Source organism: Buteo buteo, chromosome 3 (genome assembly GCF_964188355.1).
Source record: "Buteo buteo chromosome 3, bButBut1.hap1.1, whole genome shotgun sequence".
NCBI lineage: Eukaryota > Metazoa > Chordata > Aves > Accipitriformes > Accipitridae > Buteo > Buteo buteo.
This window is the reverse complement of record NC_134173.1, coordinates 78,568,556-78,587,918: the sequence shown is the minus strand read 5'-3', so window position 1 is coordinate 78,587,918 and position 19,363 is coordinate 78,568,556. Positions and strand designations below refer to the sequence as shown.

At 45.5% G+C, this 19,363-nt stretch overlaps 1 protein-coding gene across 50 annotated transcripts in view; it reads right to left on the bottom strand.

The window, feature by feature from the left end:
- Positions 1–19,363, bottom strand: part of SCRIB (scribble planar cell polarity protein) — a 116,294-nt gene that overhangs the window by 46,559 nt on the left and 50,372 nt on the right. For 39 of the 50 annotated variants that reach the window (XM_075024215.1, XM_075024198.1, XM_075024213.1 and 36 more), the window contains 9 exons: positions 17,841–18,155; positions 17,270–17,350; positions 11,048–11,305; positions 10,700–10,810; positions 6,469–6,645; positions 5,910–6,026; positions 2,394–2,582; positions 1,539–1,658; positions 1,231–1,287 (listed from right to left, as the gene is read on the bottom strand). In XM_075024215.1, the coding sequence (XP_074880316.1) occupies positions 1,231–1,287; positions 1,539–1,658; positions 2,394–2,582; positions 5,910–6,026; positions 6,469–6,645; positions 10,700–10,810; positions 11,048–11,305; positions 17,270–17,350; positions 17,841–18,155 (1,425 nt within the window). The remainder of the gene's footprint in view (positions 1–1,230; positions 1,288–1,538; positions 1,659–2,393; positions 2,583–5,909; positions 6,027–6,468; positions 6,646–10,699; positions 10,811–11,047; positions 11,306–17,269; positions 17,351–17,840; positions 18,156–19,363) is intronic. The other 11 variants (XM_075024202.1, XM_075024206.1, XM_075024224.1 and 8 more) reach the window with 1 other exon arrangement.

Here is a 19,363-nt window from a genome sequence, read left to right as displayed (position 1 = left end):
ATCTAAGTATAGATCTCAAACACCATCAGAACACCTTGCAGATACTTAGGACAGAAATCCCTTGTCTTATTGTTGCACATGCTGACACCGATCTAAGCTGTAGGCCAGCAAAGATAAATCAAAGCTTCCAAAGGGAGTCTGCAACACACTGAACCCCTTTTGTCTCTCTACCCCAGTCTTTTGTAAAATTGTACCCTGCATAGCCCATTGCAGTCACTGACAGAAGGCAGAGTAGGATTATATAAATATGAAATATATGTGTGTATTTAATGGTTATACATATTGCACGCCTGGAAGGTCATACGGCCATTTTCTTGTTCATTTTCCTGTTCATGGACTGTAGTCTGTGCCATTGTCTATTCAAAACCTTGACTGTTTTTTTCCAAAACAAGTAAAATCTCAAGTGTTAACTAAATTATAAAGCTCACCTCCATCCAGAATTGCCAACATAATTACAAGCTTGTGGGGGAGCAAATGTAAAAAAACCTGAGTGATTACAACTACAGAAAGAACCTAGAGAAATATTAGGTATATCTAAATTGGAAGCCTGAAGAAACACCTGCAAAACGTACACATACTGATCTGCCAGGAGAGCAGATTCCTAAGTGACAATACTGAAAAATTCAATTTTCTCTCATCTTCCAAAAGAATCTGGCTGAATAAATTAGTTTTAAGTGGGATAACTAGAAAACCCAAGTCCCCGAGGGGCTTGACTCTGCTAATCTATTTCTGTGAAAGGCTGAAATAGTGGGCAGAAATACAAAATTCTCATAATGAATAAGAAAAATGATAATGTAAACTGAAGAGCACAAACTCGTGATTGATTAACAGTGCCACTTCTTCAATTCGGGGCAATTTTGAGCTGTGTGTTCTCATCTTTGCTCATAAAAGCTCTGTCACGGCATGGAGTGCTGTACTGAGAGAACTGTGGGACTTCCAAGCTAATATGCCATTTTTCTCAAAGTTGCAGCTTGGCCAGAATGTACCAGCAAGTAACAAAGATGAACTCTGCAAATAACAGAAGAGTACCACCAAAGAGGTACATTGGAAGATATGGCAAAGCCAAAAAGCAGCTAGAATAACTGAGCGGTGCACTATGAAGAGAGAAGGCCCAAAGCCCCCCATGGCATTAACAATAGGATAGAGATAATCTGTGGCATTTTCCTTAGGGCTCACAGGCTTGGCAGAACCACTGTCAGAACAGATTCTGCTATGTGAAAAATCTCTCACCACTTTCTCCATTTCTTCTCTCTCCCACTGAGTTGCTTCTCTCACCATTTCCATCTCCTAGGAAAGACCAAAGTTAGAGCCGCTTCACCCAGTGCTCTCTCCTCACTCGGAGCACCTGTAACCTCATGAATATTTCAGAGTCCCGTCCTAGCGTGTTCCTGATGAAAGTGCTGGGACCTGCTCATCCCATAAAAAGGAAGTCCACTACCCATTATGTTGCAGATTCCATGCACCAAGGGACACACTAGAGTTTTTCATAAATTTTTTCCACTGCCTAACATTCTCTCAGTTGTAGCCAGAATACCCACCTTCTGTAGGATCTCCAGTTCTTCAGGGCTTAAATCCCGATCAATGGAAGAGATACTTTCCAGGCTATTCTTGCGTCCGATACCAGCAGCAAAAGGGTTTGCAATAATTCCTGGGGACATCTATAAAGCAAAAAGGCAAAAAACATGGTGGAAGCGCTCAGCATGCCATACAAAAAAATTCCATATCCTGGGCTCACAGATACAGAGTACCAAGACCATCCTAATTAAGTCAGAACTCTTTCACAACTTGAAACATTATTTCAGCTGTCAATTACTCAAGGAACTTCAGGTATAAGAAAGATGAATTTAAATTGAAACAGGTACAGAAAGGGGATAAGGTGACCAGGGATTAGGTACATATTCTAGTGGAGAATAAAAAAGCTTACTTAGTAAGCCTTGAAAAAAGAAAGCTGAGAAAGCACAGGATCGCTATGGGTAGGTGTTACCCTGTGGGGAAAGGCAAACACCAATAAACAGACAGGCAATTTACTTTAAATATAACATTGGCACAAGAAAAAATAGGCATAAGTAGCCTGGAGAAAATTAGCTTGAAAACGACATTTCTAACCAGTGCAGTGATATTGTGAAACAGTTCTGCAATCAGCAGGAGGGAGACAGTCTTTAGAGACTATTGCTTTTATGAACTGCCAACCACCTGCAGTTCATATAGCAGAAGACCAGACTTTGAAATGTGGGACTTCAAAAACAAAACCAACAAAAAAACCCAAACCCCACAACAAAAAAAAACAACTACAGCAAAAGGTTGGAAAAATCCAGCAATCTTCTAAGAAGAAAGAAGTGGGATCCTCTTGTGGTACTGGTCAGTACAAGGGCACCCTGCACTTCAGTTCTTACCTCAATAGCAGCTGCAGCCTTGGGATCAAAGCCATCACACACTAGCACAAGGAGCGCGTCACCCACACTTCGGAGTATCTGCACTGCTTCTGTATGTGTCATTCCCAGCAAACTCTGATGATTCACCTCCAGGATCCGCATTCCCACCTTCAGACGGCCATCCCGGGCTGCAGCCCCAGAGGAGCTCACCTATAACAAATGGGGTGAATCAAGATATCATGTAAGGAGGTAAGAGGAGATTATAGAGCATGGGGAGTATCAGGAAGAAGGAATGAGAGAGGACAGCATACAAAGGAAAAAGGGAGAAAAGGCTGCAACTACATGTCAGGGAAAGCATCTGGAAGTACTCATATATACTTACGGAGAGGGTAGAAAAGGAAGAACATGTACAGTTTGGTAGAGGAAACAGGTGTGAAAAAAACTTCTTATGGGAGATAAAAAGAATCTGTATTTGAAATGTGTTGTCCCAAGGAAAGAAACTGCTTTTGTTTTGTCAATGAAGCAGGTGAGAAAGAAAGCTCTCGCATCTACGATTTATCTTCACAGAAAGGAAAGTGTAATAGTTTTTTGTTGGGGGAGAGAGACAGAAAATGCAAGCATAAGGATAATTTTTGTGGATAAAGATAAATGAGGCATAAAGACTTTTCACTGTCTTTGTGGTAAACAGGCGTAACAAGTTACGCATGTCTGTCATTTTCCATCCTCTCTTTCAGAGAAATAATGTGTAACTCCTATTTTCTTTCCTCAGCATGTCACAAGAACTCATACTTGCCTCATGTACACAAGCTGTCACCAGGGGAAACAACTGCATGCAGCATATTGATAAGACACGTGAAAGCCAGAGTTTGTCTTAAACAGTGCAAGCACTCATGTATGTTTGAGGAGAGAATGAATGTGCATGCTTTGCCACGAGAACAAAGGCAGTAAAAGCAAAGAGTTTTATTCCTTTTTTTCCCCTTCAGAACTGGGAAGAGAGACTGCGGGACATGCTGTGGGTACAAGGTGAAAGAAAAGAAAAAAAAAAAAACACAAACACAAAAGCCTGAACACATGCAAACATGAGGCTCAGGAGAAATATGCAAGCTGGGGAAGTGAGAAAAAATTGAACAATGGCAATAGGAGAAGCTACTATCAGGAACCAGACAGAAATAAAGGATACAACTTAAAGTGCCTTAGGGAAAGGAACAGAATCACCAAATGGGCATTGCTTTTTTCTAAGAAACCAAAAGGCCTGGAACAAAATAGGATGTACACACAGACAACCTAGATCAAATGAAGACCTTGGTACATTTGGTATACAGCCAGACCTCACTGGGAACACCAAAGACAAATGAACAGCTTCAATTCAAAGGCCCAGTCTCAAAGCAAAAGAACCAACATGACTACACTTTACAAAGAGAATTGTGACCAGTGCTACACAAGGGCTTCACAGAAAGAGTATGTCAATGTCAGGGATCTCAAGCAAAGCCTGTAGATGTATGATGAACATAAAGGAGAGCACAAGGGCACACAAAGTTGGTTGCTGGGTGGGGGAAATGCAAGGACATGCATGACTGGTTGTCAAGGTAGGATGGAGGCACAAATAACATCAGAGGAAGGAAAGAAAGAAAGAAAAAACTACTGCACACCACATATTACTGGGATCAGAGAGTGAAAAAAACTCCAAACAAACCAACTGTATGGGTGTTCATTTGATTTATGAGAGCTGTTCTGGAGAAAAAATGAGGGATATATGTTTAATAAAGTACCTGTAAAAAGAGGAGAAAAAATGCTGCATGCCTTTTTTTTTTTTTAAAAAAAAAAAAAAAAAAAAAAAGGTTTGGAGGGAGGGAAAGCAGCCATGCATGCCTACACATAATTTCTTCAGGGCTGTAAAGGAAAACATTTAAGTGTGTGTGAGTGCGTGTGCATGCACAAAAGTGGTCACATGCAGCTGAATGGATAAAGACCGAATACTCACAATTTCTTTTCCAGGGAGAGCAAGTGCATAAGTGTGACAGTAGAACACCCAGAAATAATGGGAGGAGGTGAAGTTAATGTAGAAAAATGTCCTTAATGCCAACTGTCATCTGTATTATTGATATGTCACTGAGGGACACTGAGTTATCCCCATTGAGACAGACCATGAATTTCAAATTGTAGATATAATTTATACTTCTCATGGTATTCAACTTGTAACACTTCATCAAGAAGGTTTTAAAAAGGAAGAACCATATTACAAGTTTTAAAAAAATGACAGTTAAGGGACTCAATGGAAATGCAACTTAAGAAAAACTTATGAGAAAGAAGGTAGTAATCAGACGTCCAAAGCGGAGGAATAAGAAAAGGCACTACTTTGTCTCTCAGTTACTGGAAATACACAGACAAAATAAGAGAAGCAGGAAGAACACTCTGGTTAGGACCGAGAAGAGATATCAAGCTGAAGTAACACAGTTGAAGGGAGAGCAGACAAGTTCAGTACTTTGGTTCTCCACAGGCCAAAACAAATACTATTTAAAAAAAAAAAAAAAAAGGGGGGGGGGGGTAAACTAACCCTGCAATGGGACTAAAATGTAAGCCTTCCAAACCCCTAAATACTGTAACACTGAAGGAGATAAAACCAAACTTAATCATTAAAAATAATTGTAGGTTACAATAATCTTAGGTTTTGTTTTACAGCTATTACAAATATTGCAGTTGAATGTGCAACTATTACTTTGATAGAGTGAATTTACTCTTTTAACTTTAGAACTCAGATAAAGAAGTTATATCCAAGTAGTAACAAATGTTGAGTATTCCCTTTCTTTGAAAGTAGCCACCATCCAGCAAGGATTAAGACCTCTAGAGCTAGAGCCGAGTTTCTACCCTACCATACCAGCTAAAGAGGCAATCAGTGACACTAACATGAACATCCAGAATTCCCCTTTGGTCAGCAGCAAGACCAAAAATTACACCACTTAACACTATGCTCTGTTGCTAACAAGAAAGAGGCAGCAACACTTTTTGGTAAGGGTCAGGAGGACCATAAGCTTATACACAGTATATTGTTGAAAAGATAACGTGTTACTTCTTGGGGAAAAGCGACATGACAAATAAATATGCACACAAGCAGTCATTTACAAAGGAAAGGGAACAAAATTACAGACACGGTGCGTGGCACAGGAGGAAAGGTAAGCAATTCATAATGCTTTCAATGAAAGGAGGAAAGAGCATGCATGTTTGGGTGGGGAGGAAGGCCACAAGCACTTGGCAAAGCAATAGGAGCGGAGGGGAAAAGGGTTTATGTCACAGAAAAAAAGGCAAGAGAAGAAATGCAAAGCAAAATAAAAGCAAACACAGAGAAAGAAGAAATTTTGTAGCTGTTCTAGAGGAGGAAATATGAAACAGATGCGCCTCCTTCAGTGGGTGGAGAATACTCTGGGAGAATTGATGTACCCAGTGAAAAGTGGAGAGTATATCGAACAAGTTCCACAGGGATCACCCTTTTCCCTAGCAGTCCTTGCATGCAACCAAGTTGCAGAGTTAGTGGTCTGGTACCTTAGAAATGAAGATGCCTTCATCAGTGGGATCGAATGGATTTCCAGCATGACCTTTTGCTCCACCCCGGATGCTGATGCCCAGCTTTTCTCCTGGAGCCTTTTCAATGCATATTTCCTGTAAACACAGAAAAGGTATCCTTGTTTCTGGGTCAAGTTCAGACTGGAATTGTTAGGGAAACACTCCTAGTAGCTGGCCATATTCTAAATACCCTGAAAAGGACCTGAATTAGACCTTTCACTCATTTGGCACAGTTTATTCCTTCTGATGAGGCTCTGCCCTTTTCTGTATTTGTCTCCTGTTCAGGTCTGGTCTTCATGAAATCTGATCATTCTCTGATCACAGTTATCACCATGGGCATGGCAAGAGACCCTCCACAGTCCTCAACTGGATATATACTTACAAGAGACTGGATTCTACCAAAAGAGAAGGAAATTTCAACCAGAAGTTTGGTTGTGCCCTAGTCCCAGATTTCCAGCTAGATAAGAAATTGCCTTCAAAAGTGATCCTTCTATAAAGAAAGGTGCAATTCCCCCCAGTTCTCTTACTCAGAACCTACCTGCATACCAGGTGGTGGCGGATCTCGCCTTACTAACATAGTCAGCTCCTGAGTGTTGGAGAGCAGGGCATTCACTGCTTCCTGGTGGGTAGCATGGCGCAGGTCAATGCTATTTACCTCCAGGATCCTGTCCCCTACACGGAGACCGCTGCGAGATGCCAGTCCACGGGGAATGACCTACAAAGAATCACTAATGTTACAACTAGAGAAGGAAATTCCATTTGTCCTTGGAGAGACACTGATTGTGTGCCTAGGCTATCCTCCAACATCCTCTGAGGCCTGTTTTGACTTCTCTCTCTGCAACCAAAGTTCTCCAAGACGTAACATATCTGTGAATAGTGACAAAGAATGAAGTAAGATTTGCTTTAAGGTGTCATTCGGTATGTTCTTATATTCTCATATTATCATTTTCATCTGTAACAATCCTTTGTCAGCTTCTCCGTTATTTTGCCTGTGACTGTAACCAGAAGACAGCTTTCTCACAAGAACTCTGAAGGAACTCAAATGTTAAACTGCAGAGCCATTGTCAGAAGTGCATCATCTACCATTACAAATGGCCACTGTGCCAGGACTGATAGTGTCAGTACAACTCCAGTCGTCAAGAACTGCTCTAGAGGGGATCTTGAGAACTACAGAGTTACTAACCAAGAAACCTAACTTCTATTCCTGGTAAAACAATAGAGTCAACAAAGAAAGAGTAAGATCTGTGAGCATGTGGATAAGCAGGGTTTGTTGGGAATGAGTTAGTCTGGCTTTGGTAAAAGCAAATCCTGCCTCACTGGCCTGCTGAAGCACTGAGAAAAACAATGAACACACGAAGGAAGGAGTCTGGTAGGCATAACTTCTAGATTTCCAAATGGCCCTTGACAAGGTCTGAACCTAAAGGCTATTAGAGAAGCCATATCCACTGGATGGGAGGAAAGGCCATCTTAATGCACTGAAAGCTGGTTAAAGGAGAGGAAACAAAGGGCAGGCCTGGACAGCTGCTGCTCAGGACACAAAAGATTCACTGGTGGGGTTCCTGAGGGATTGGTGCAGGACTGGTGTTATTCAGCATGTCCACCTGTGACCTGGAAAAGGTAGTGAACAGTGAAATCTCCAGGTCTGCAGATGATACTGTGCTGTTCTAAGCAGCCAAATACCACCCTGGTGGTGGTGAACTTCAAAAGGGGTCAAGAAAACTGGACAAAAGGACATGGCATGAGCTTCAGCACAGACCACGAGTCTACGGAAAAACACCTAAAACCATGCACACACAACACTGAACTCAGAAATAGTAACTCAGGAAAGTTCCTAGAGACTTTGTCACATGTTCTCTGAAATCATGGGCTCCACATGCAGGAAGAGGCAAAAAAAAGCCAACAAAATTTTGGGCATCATCAGAAAGGGTACTGAGACCAAGACAGACAGAATCACCCAAATCTCCAGGACTGCTCAGTTCTCTGCTCACAAAAAGGCAAAGCAGAAGGGGACCCAGAAACTGTGCCGAGGACCATGCAAGGATGATGGTGATATGCCACAGGGTAAGGTCCCCAGCGCCAGCCGGAGTATCCCATGCGCTTTAGAGGAAGGATGCAGCTTTCAGGGTCTTGGGCTACAGGAGTGTCTGGGACCTCTCCCTGAGACTGGTGGTGGCCTCACCAGTGGAAGGTGTGCTCCGCTCAAGGTGCCGAGCTGGCCAGTGAAGAAGCTACAGGATGAGATGAGCATACTGCATAGTGTCAGTGAAAATGAACAGGACAGCAACAGGCTCTTCGCAGAAACCCTGCAGAGAGGAGAGTCCAAATCCCACGTTGTACAGAAGAAGGGTCAGCTAGGAGCTATGCTTGAACAAATGGCAGAGGGTCCCAAGCTGGGGAAAGCTGGGAGCTTGAGATTGCTGGCAACAGAGCAAAGAGCCTTTCTCTCTGCTGACATGCATCTAAAAATAGGTATAGTGCCTTGTAGCAGATGAGGACAAACTACACAAAAGGAGGCACTGGAGCCATCCCAGAATGAACCACATGTGTCCTGGTTTCAGCTGGGATAGAGTTAATTTTCTTCATAGAACCTAGTGTGGGGCTGTGTTTTGGATTTAGTATGAGAACAATGTGGATAATACACTGATGTTTTCAGTTGTTGCTAAGTAATGCTTATATTAAGTCAAGGATTTTTCAGCTTCTCATGCCCAGCCAGTGGGGAGGCTGGAGGGGCACAAGAAGTTGGGAGGGGACACAGCCAGGGCAGCTGACCCAAACCGGCCAAAGGAGTGTTCCACACCATGTGATGTCATGCCCAGTATACAAGCGGGGGGGAGTTGGCCTGGGGGGATCACTGCTCAGGGACTAACTGGGCATTGGTTGGCGGGTGGTGAGCAATTGCGTTGTGCATCACTTGTTTTGTATATTCTAATTCTTTTATTATTGTTATTGTTATTTTTTTTTCTTTCTGTCCTATTAAACTGCTCTTACCTCAACTCACGAGTTTTACTTTTTTTTTTTTCCCCAATTCTATCCCCCATCCCACTGGGTGAGAGGGAAGCGAGCAAATGGCTGCATGGTGCTTAGTTGCTGGCTGGGGTTAAACCACAACAACATGTCAGCGCCAACAGGAAGCATCAGGTAAAACCTATTGGAAACCACTACTGCAAGGGACAGAGGCACACATCTGTCAAACAAACTTGCTGTTTCAGGAGGCTTGTTGCTGGCCAGAGGCTTGGATCCTGTGTGCTGCGAAAGACAGCTAAGTCAGCAGTGTGCCCTTGCAACAGTGGAGGGTGTAACCAGTGAGTTTAGGGAAGTGATCATCCCCCATTAATCAGTGCTTGTGACATTACATCTGGAGTACAAGACAAACACTGATAAACTGGAATGAGTGCAGTGGAGGGCCAAGAAGATGAACAGAGGTGTAGAGAATACACTGTACAAAGAGAGGCAGGGAGACCTGGGGTTTTTCATTCTTGAGAACAGAAAGCTAAAGGCGATGTTGCTGCTGTCTTCAACTACCTAACACAATGGTACAGAGAAAACAGAGGCCAGGCCCTTCTCAAAGGTATACAGCGGTATAGGGAAAGAGGCACAGGATCCAAGTTGGAGCAAGGAAAATTCTGACTAGATATTCGGAAGAAAATGTTCACCATAATAGTAGTTAAACATTGGAAGAGGAGCCCAGAGAGGCTGTGAGATCTCCATCTCTGATGATACTCTGAACTTGACTAGACAAGACCCTCAGCAAGCTGATCTAGGCTGACCCTGTGCTTTCAGTGAGGTCAAACCACCTCTGCAGGTCCCTTCCAACTTGAATGATCCTGTGATGTCACATCTTGAGAAGGACATAGTGGGGTTAGAGAAGGTCCAGAGAGAAAAGCAACTAAAATAATGAGGGGATGGAGCAGCACCTTGCAAGGAGAAATGAAGGCCGCAACTCTTGAGTTTGGAGAGAAACATGAGGAAGGAGAATGAATGAGGTTTACAACACTGAAGGTGGTGAATAAGCTGAATACAGGACTTCTAATGGGCAATACAAGAATGGAGGAGCGCTCAGTGTAACCAGTGGGGCATTGGTTCAGAGCAGATCAGAGTGCTTCTTCAGGTGACAGGTAATGATGTTCTGGGACTTGCAGCCATGGGTTTAGAGGAGACAGATTCAGCATGTTCAAGGGACAAGAGACATATGGGTGCAGAAGGGGCTGGGCAGGGATATCCTCTCTAACATCCCTAATCCAACGAATGTGGATGTGTGGGACTGCAAAGGGAATGAGCTGCAACAAGTGGCCAGCTTGTGTGCTGTCTCTAAATAGCATCAGCTAATGTCACCACTGGAAAGAGAATGTGGGGTCGAAGGACAGTGGCCTGAATGCAGAAGAGCACTTCTGTTTTTCTGTGCAGTTACACATTCATCCCGCTAACACTTTGAGTAATGACTGGTTTTCTGAAACGCCTGCATCTTTCCAGGATTCATTAAAATCTAACATAAGGTCAGCAGTTTCAAAAGCTAACTCTCCCCAAACAGTTCAGCATGGATTATACAGGTTTGTAGGCTTTTACATGCCATTTAGATTTCTACAACAGCAGCAGTATGTCTAGTTCTATAAGCTAACTCTTTACATATGCACACATCCCTCCCCCCCCCCCTTTTTTTTTTAAATTTATACTGTACTTCTCAGACTCTTGAATCAAAATCCTTCATCTTAACCCCAATAATTAAACAGCTCAGGAAAGTCCACTGTTACGCTGCTCACACAGGACTCTACCTTTGAAATGAAGACACCTGGTTCGTGAATCCCAAACGGATGGCTTGAATGGTCACTGCCTCCTACGATGCTGAGTCCCAGGGGGCCACCTGCTTTTACAAGGTGAATTTCCTTAAGGGAAGAAGAAGCAAAGTCAAAGGGAATAAGGGATATCACAAAAGAAGCACAAACACTTAAAATAATGGAGTCAGGAATGTTTTGCATGAGTGAGCACAAGGTAAGCACCCACAGGACAAGGAGGTTCCCCATTACTTCTCAATGCCCTGATAACACAGTGGGCCAGCCCTCATCAGACCACCAATTTTTCAAATGAAAACCGCTATCCCATATTGCAACAGACAGACTCACCTCAATGGGATATTGATCCTCCAGGCCTTTAGATAGATGGTTCCTTTGCAGCGAAGGCGTCTCCTCCGGTGGGCTCTCCCCATGGCTGGGAGGCGGTGGTGGGGAGTGCATGCGCACTCGTGGCACGCCTGGCGAGTCTCCCTCGCTGAGCTGCTCTGCACCCTCTCTCTCTACCAGCAGCACGATGGTGGGGGAGGATGCGGTAAGCAGCGCTACTGCCTGATCATGCCTGGCTTCTGTCATGTCTACCCCATTGATCTAGAACAACCCGCAAACTCAGTGTCAGACCATCACCCAAGTACACCCTGTCATTTTAAGCACTTTGCCAAGCACCCTAAGGGACCCCATTCTGCCGGAACACTGCCCCTTCTCAAAAGTCTGTTCCCCAAAGCACTTTGTAACTTACCCCACTCCTTCCTATCTGGTAAAGGGACACAGGCACCTGCTCATTTCTACCTGACCACAATCCTCTTTCTAGACAGCGTACCAGCCCTTTTCCCACCTTCCCTGTACACCTCCAAGCCCTAACAGCACCAGTGATGCTCCAGGGGACCATGAAGATCAAGTACAATGCTCCACCTCCTGGAGCACTACAAACCTAGCTATTGCCCACACTATGCTGTGGCTCACTTGTTACCACGAGAGTACCTGTCACTCCTTCTTGGCTTTGCATTTCAGCTTTCCTACCAGGTCACAACAAAAGAAGTCCAAGAGGTTGCATTAAAGGAATGGGTCCAAATATCTCAGTGTGGGAAGACGACAAAACAGTGACTCCAGAAGCGATGCCACAACACACTAGTGTGCCACAGCATCAGTGGCCTTTGAACTAGGCCATTTGCCCTTATCAATCACTCTCAAAGCCCAGACACAGGCACTGAAGAGCACGATCTGATGTGTGACAGGACCTGTCACTGGCCACTGGGCTGCTGTCTGCCCATGCTGGGCAAGGTCATGGCAGTCTGGGGAAGATGTCAGTTTTAAGCCCTAAGAAGTGTACCCCAGGTACAAAAAGACTTGGAAGCACTGAGACTCTGCTAGTCCACAGTGACTGACTGGCTGACACAAAAGGAAAACTAGAATTCTTTTGGACAAGAGAACTTTATGCAATATGCTACACCAAATAATTTGAAGAATACAACTACAGTTGTTTTGTGATATCAGTGAAAGATATAACGCTTTAGACAAAGAGGTACTTCCAGTACATACAGGGAAGCAGCAATGTCATTCATACAAGGCATCGAAGAGAACTCATCTGAAAAACTGTATACTATTCTCATCCTTCACACACACACAAAATTATCTAACATAAGTTAACAAGATGTGCAGAGAAAAGCTGCTACAACAGGCAGGGGAACAGAGAGCCTTTACTACAAAATTAAGATTTGAAACAGCTTGCCTAGAAACTCAAAGGACCAGAAAGGATGTGACTATTCTCCATGAATGTATGAGGGACAAACTATCGAGAGGAGAGCTAAGCTAGAAGAACACTGCCAAAAGGACAAAACTTGCCATGAAAAAGTTGAAGCTGAAAATTAAAAGGTTTCTAGTCCTTAGGTTCTGGAAAAGCTTTCCAAAACGAACAATGAGGATGTGAAAATAACAGCTGTCAAGATGGGAGTTTGATCAGCTTATGAAATAATAACGTGACTTTGTAACAGCCACAGCAACTGGATTTTGTAGCCTGATTCCTCAGTGTCTGATTCCTAGAAGTACTGCAGTTACTCCCCAGCTCCTTTCAAGAAAGCAGTTTCTGGACAAAGCTGACTGCATACAATCTGACAAGGCTTTGTCCAGAACCTCCATAAACACCACCACCACCCTCACCTGACCTCCCCCCATCCCATCCACAGTCAAGTGTGCTACTCCCCTTACAACATGGAAGAAGACAGGCAAGACAGCCCTATGCTGCACTGGACATAAAGAGAAAACTCAGCCCTGCAGCATCTCCTCTGCTCAGAGGATTGTCCCCAAGGACACACCTTTAGCACCAACTATAGAGGACAAACAGAAGGATGCAAAGGCATGCCAGCCTGCACGTGCATGCAGGAAGAGGAAGGATATAAAGGTACCTGGGTCATGGCTGCTGAGCATAAGAGACAAGGCAATAAGCAGGAAAGATAATAAATTAAACACACAGGTGTCCAAACCTTAATAACAGATAACAGAAACAAGACTCCAGACGCTCATGGATGGATCATGAAAGGAATCACTCAAATGGTAATGTTAAAGAAGTGTGACCAAAAACTTGGTAATCAGTATGTGGAGGAAATCAAGATTACCACAGGTTACCAGAACAGCTCTCACAGGAAAGAGCTAACTTGCTACGGGAAGTTTTAAGGGGGATTGTAGGAACGTGCAAAACTTATTATGGGATTTTTAGCAGAAGGATCACAGGTGGGAAAGGGGAGTGGCCAAGGAGGAGAGGGGAGGAACAAGCATGGGAAAATGGAGAGGATGGAAAATAAAAGAGGCTGATCACACACAAGCAGGTTGCTGGTCAGTATGCTTGTCTGGCCAAGCCCTGTACCTGATCACCATAGCCTGCTCTATCTTTTTATCAAACTCTGTTTGTATTTACTGTATGAGTTTGCTCTCTATTCTGGGTATGTGTGCTAGATCTACTAGTAAAATTCAAGTTGGACTAGCCAGCAAGTAGGAATGCAAAATGTGGGAAGACCCAACAGCTGGCCCAGAAACTGGATAAGAGGCTCAGGGTCTGACCAAAGAGCCTTGAAGAGCTTGATGCTTGGGCTAGAGACTGAAGAGACCTGCAAACATGAATATTTATGTGATTTGAGTGCACATTCTACTAGCAAACCTTAAACCTGATTAGCCAGAAGGGAGAAACAGGATTAAGTTGTCTGTGTTGTTCATGCCCTATGAGGACTGTTTGTGTTTATGTTTGCGCCTGTAAAGGTACTGCCCCCCCCCCCCCCCCCCCTTCTTGTCTGTGTAAATCTGTGGCCAGCCATGTCTGCTGTGTGTTCGTCTTTGGAATGTGCACTTAGCCTTCCTAATGACTGGACCTGGGAATGGGGAAAAGCAGCAGCCTTGTGTCCAGTGGACTGGGAAGGGAGCATGCCTTTGGGTCCTCCCATCTGCCAGATACACCAATTTTTAACAAAGATGACATGCAGAAGAGACTTGGCCCTTAGGTTCTTATCACCAGATCAAGGCCCAACATACTCCACAGACAGACCTGCCGTAGCAGCATGCACTCTTGACTTCAAGCATTCCCCTCTGTTATTTTTCTGCCACTGACAAGAAGATGGGAATGGTCAGACCAAAAGTATACAGTGGCACTTCCATGGACTAGTGAACAGGGACACAGGAACTCCCCGAATCAGCAGTATATCACATATAACAGCCCTTGATGGCATTTTACTCATTAACTTCTCCATTACCTGGCAATCATGATGCCTTCCCAGCTTTTGGACAGCTAGCTTTCAGTTGCTTTTATTGCTATGTCTCTGCTTAGCAAGAGAACAAGGCCAGCCAGTGCAGTTTGACTAACTAAGTGCCCAGAGGAAGGGAAAGTGTGTCATCTGTCCTTTCCCAGCTCCACACATTTTTCTGTGTGCCAGGGAGTTACATTATTCTGGCAAATTTCTTAGTGATCAGACTGCTCTCGGTAGGACCCCCATGTGTCGCCTGGTGCTACTACTGTCCTAAATCTCCCACAGAATCAGTTTCCTTCAGTCTACTTCCAGTCCCACCCCAAAAAACTAGCTGCCCTTAACCACTGTTCAGAATCCTGCATCCTCCTTGCTAGGTTCCCACCCCACGATTCAAACTCTCCAACATTCGCCCCTTGGAGCTCCCTGCCCCATGTCTTCCACTACCAAAATGACTCTCAAGACACTAGAACATGGGGAAAGCTGAAGAGTTAGTAGTCAATTACTGGTGAGTTTTGTGGGGTGTTAACTTTGGAGAGAGATTTAGGCTGGGCTCTTCAATCCATGTACTCAAAGCTCCCTTAAGAAAGTAAAAGGAGCTATCCCAGTCCTTCCCCTGCAGAGAAGTCCAGGACGATTTAGAGCACAGGGGAAGAGTATGAAGCTGTGCTGTATTTCTTTTCCTAAGAAAACAAAAATTCTTTGGTGAAGTGAGAACTGAGGCATGACTATGGCTTTGGAAATGGGCCTCTGCCTGCTGGACCTATGAAACCACCTGTATCCTAACGAGGGCCCTCCTGCTTTCCCCATGCAGATACAGGGGAACACAGGCAACTGGCACTGCACATCCCAGGAATCACCACATCCTGAAAAGCTTTCCAATAAAAATGGGCAATCACTGCTTCAAGAGGGTCATGGTAAAGAGGGAATTTACAGAATGCTATGCAGGCATTGCTCTGAAGTGAACAGATACTCTCCCAGCGTCCAGCATCACTGGACCAGGGCAGCCCCACAGCTCTAAGCTGGTACCAGATTTCACCAGAGACAGAGTGAAACTCACACAGCTGCTCATGCATCTCTTACAGCAAGCAGATATTCTCGAGTACAAATATCACCAAGAAGATATGAGAGGCCTCAGGATGTAACACTACCACTATGTGGATATCACACTTAGCAGTGAACCCCACAAGTAGGAAAGGCAAAATGGCAACTGCTACCAGGAGGCATGGCTGCTGGAGAAGCGACAGTCAGACACTTGCTGGAAGGCATGGAAGTTATGTGAATACCAGACTAGGTAAGTGGTCCCCCAGGAGATAATAATTTGTTCCTGTTTTCATTATAACTGAGCACAAGATTTGAGCTGCAGCTGATGCTCAGCACCAAACCTTTTATGACTACACACTTCAGCACAGGTAACATCCTTGAGAGCAGAGGACCATGCTCTCAAGCATAGACATATTTCCTACCTATGCAATAATACTGCACTCATCATTGCAGCGGGGTGTGTCAGAGGACTAATGACAGCACAGCCTTCATCCACATTAAAACCTAACAAAGGCCCTGAGTTCTGTAAGCCCTGAGCCCATACACTGCAGTCTGAAGACACTGCAAGCTACTACTAGGGAATTAGATCTGATTTTCCTATGAAGCTGCCCACAGATATAAATAGAGCTGCTAATGGGGGATGGAGACAGGTTTGACTTTTGACTCTATTCTGAGATCTTGTGTTTCCTTCTTGCCACAGGTAGAGCAAATCAACACCACATGATAGGCTGTGTGCCTGCAATTGCACCTCTCAGTCATGCCTCTGTACCAGCGGACCATCAAAAGATGAGCAAAACCAAAATAATTTAGGCTATCTAGCAACAATCAGGGTAAGGGCTTGATTTTGGGAGGAGGGGGGAGCATTAGCAAGGAGAGATGCTGTACCAGTTCAAGTCTCCTGCCAAGATACGAATGTCAGACCTGGGCCAGAGCTCCACTAAAATTTTGTGCCAGAGCAAATACAACACAGCCCCCAGCCTAGGGATAGAGCAGACAGAAGCCAGCACTGACAAGGCTGTATCAGTGTTTACTCACACCAGCTCTGTGGTAACACGTGCTCTTACCACAACAGCTGGATCAGAAACCCACCACCAGCACCAGGATGCAGGAGCTTTCACTCGGAGGCAGCATGCGAGCTTAGGAAGAGGGTCAGGAGACTCAGCAGACTCTCCCCACAGGAGGGGAAGCAAGTGACACATTAGGCAGAGACACTTGAGGTTAGAGGCAGCAGTGAGATCCATACTACTGGCACAAACAGGAAGGGAAACTGGGGCTGGAGTTTCAAATGAAAGCAGGGGGAAGCACTGCGGTACACCCTGCCCCGCTGCACACCACCCTCAGGTAGCCTCCCTCCGCTTCAGCACACACTGATCCCTGCCACCCCACTCTCTCTGCGGGGAGCCGGTCAGTTGTGCCCCAAAGGGCTTCCCTCCCCACATGCCGTGCTGCAGCAAAACCCTCCGAGGCTGTGCTACAAGGCTCTGGAGGGATACCAGGCTAGGGCAGTGCTGTTGTATCGTCTCTCTCCAGTACAGCCTGGACTGCCACATGCTGTTCCTGTAGGGAAGCGCTCACACGCAACGCCTGGGAAAAGGGGAGGCATTAACTGCACCCACCACCAGTCAGAGGCAGGGGTAGAACCACCAAGACTATATGCTCTCCCAGAAGGCTCAGGAGCTGATAAAAGGACTCCCAAAATCCAGACTCAGTGACAGAAAAACAGCCCCTGTATAAGGAAGGGCAGGGAGCTGAGTCAGACCCCTTCCTGCACGCCCACACTCACCGAGATGACCCGATCTCCTACATGCAGGATCCCGTCCCGATGGGCTGCACCACCCTCTGCAATCCGTGAGATAAAGATCCCCTGAAATACAGTCAGAAGGGTCAGAGCAGCCTGTGCTTCCCCTCGCCAGGGCTTGGCTTTCCGAAATCGTTCCTGGACACCAGGCCTGGTCTCAGCCCTTTACCCTTCGCAGACCCCTCCCCTGCCCTGGCACTTCCCACTTGTTCCTCACTCCACACAAACCCTCTTCTGCTTCTAGAGTCACTAGCAAAACCTCCAGCTGCTGCAAAGCCTCCATGTGGCCGAGAGCCCAGAATACATGTCAAGAGGACAGCAGCAAGATTAAATGTCACTGACAGGGACTGTAAGCCCCAGCCCCACCTCCTTATAAACTTCTCTCCTTCCCTGACTTAAGAGTAGATTCTGGCTCTCAGAGCCCGCCTGGCCCACCAGCTCAGGGCCATGCTGCCCTGCTGCATGCCCATGGGTGAGGAAGACCCCGCGCTGCTCCTACAAGTAGTGCCAAGACTCAGGAATCAAGCACCTTCCTTCCCAGGGAATCATTACTGACCGTGTCACCAGCCCGGTAGGGTGTGGAGCCTTTGCCACCAGCAATGCTGAAGCCCAGGCCCTTCTCATTGCGCATGAGGCAGGTGGAATATCTCTCTGTGGGAGGTGCCCCCTCGGGTCGCTCTGGGAAGCGTAGACCACCTCGCCTCTCACGAGGGCTGTAGTCATCCTCAGGGCGCAGCGGTGTGACAGTGATGGCGTTCTCCGGCTCCACCATCCGCTCCCGCAGAACTGTCATGGAGACGGAGCTTCCTGATCCACGCAGAGCTTCCACCGCCACATGATGCTCAGCACAGTGCAGGGACACACCGTTCACCTGGGGACAGAGTCAGGCACAACCCTTACCTCCGTGGGGAGTTCTTCCAACAGCTGCACAGAAAAACTCCAGCCTTAGCAACTGCTGCCCAGCAAAAGCACAGCTCATCCCTTGCAGAGCTGGGTCAACACCTTGCTCCCACAGGGGTACCCAGACCTCACCTGCTGCCCGCAAGGGAGTTTCTCTGCACTCGCACAGCAGCACAGGAGGCTCCCATAACACGTGCCGCCTGTCTGAGACCAGGGCAGCCCTTGCCAAGCACAGTAAAGGCCCTTTCAGAGAAACTCTCCCCCCACAGGGAGCTCCAACCTCCATACCACCTGTATAATCCCCACAGGCAACAAACTCCCAGACAGATAACCACTCACACAGAACTATCTCCCCCAACAAATCTCAGTACAACTCAGGTGGACACAACTTCTTGTTCACCTTTAAGAAGGACATCTACCTCCTCCTACCCTGAAACACCCACTTCCTTCCCCTCCATTCAAAACTAGTAAAGTACTTGCAGGTTCTGCAGCTCTCAGGGAAGCAACCTGATTCCTGACACTCTTGCTTCCCTGATTTCAGAAAAAAAAAGTCCTACCACATCACAAGACTGAGGAAATGCAAAGCAGGGGCCCGTGAAGCTGAAGAATCTTCTTTTCATAGCAGCTACCTCACTTCATATTAACACACACTTACAGGAAAGGTTGTCTGGCCTGAAAACTAGATGTTCAAATCTATTTCCTCCAGTTCATGGCATTTAGGCTTTCTTCCCATCATAGCATTCATTACTGAGCAACGCTCTGTATCCCTAGTCTAGGCGTAAAGAGGTATTCCTTACAATTCATAGCCAATGAGAACAGAACCCAAGTCTGATGTGCCTCAGCCATGTAACAGTCTTTTAGAAAGAATATGACAAATCTCTGAGTTATATTGTGAGGGTATATCCACTTTTGCAGGAGACATAGATGAATGGGAATCATGGGAAGTCAATCAGAACTGAAAAAAAATAGTCTTTTCCCAAATCTGTAACTGAAGAGGGATCTACTTTAAATGAAATGGTAGGGTGCCATGAATTTAACTGTTGGGAAAGGGAATAATCATTCATCTCAAAATCTTCAGGATCTGACTCCCTTTTGGAAGTCATTCTGCAGCAAAATGCAGTATGATGCATGCAGCACAAGGATGCTTGGTGGCACTTAAGGCCCTAAAACATACAAGAG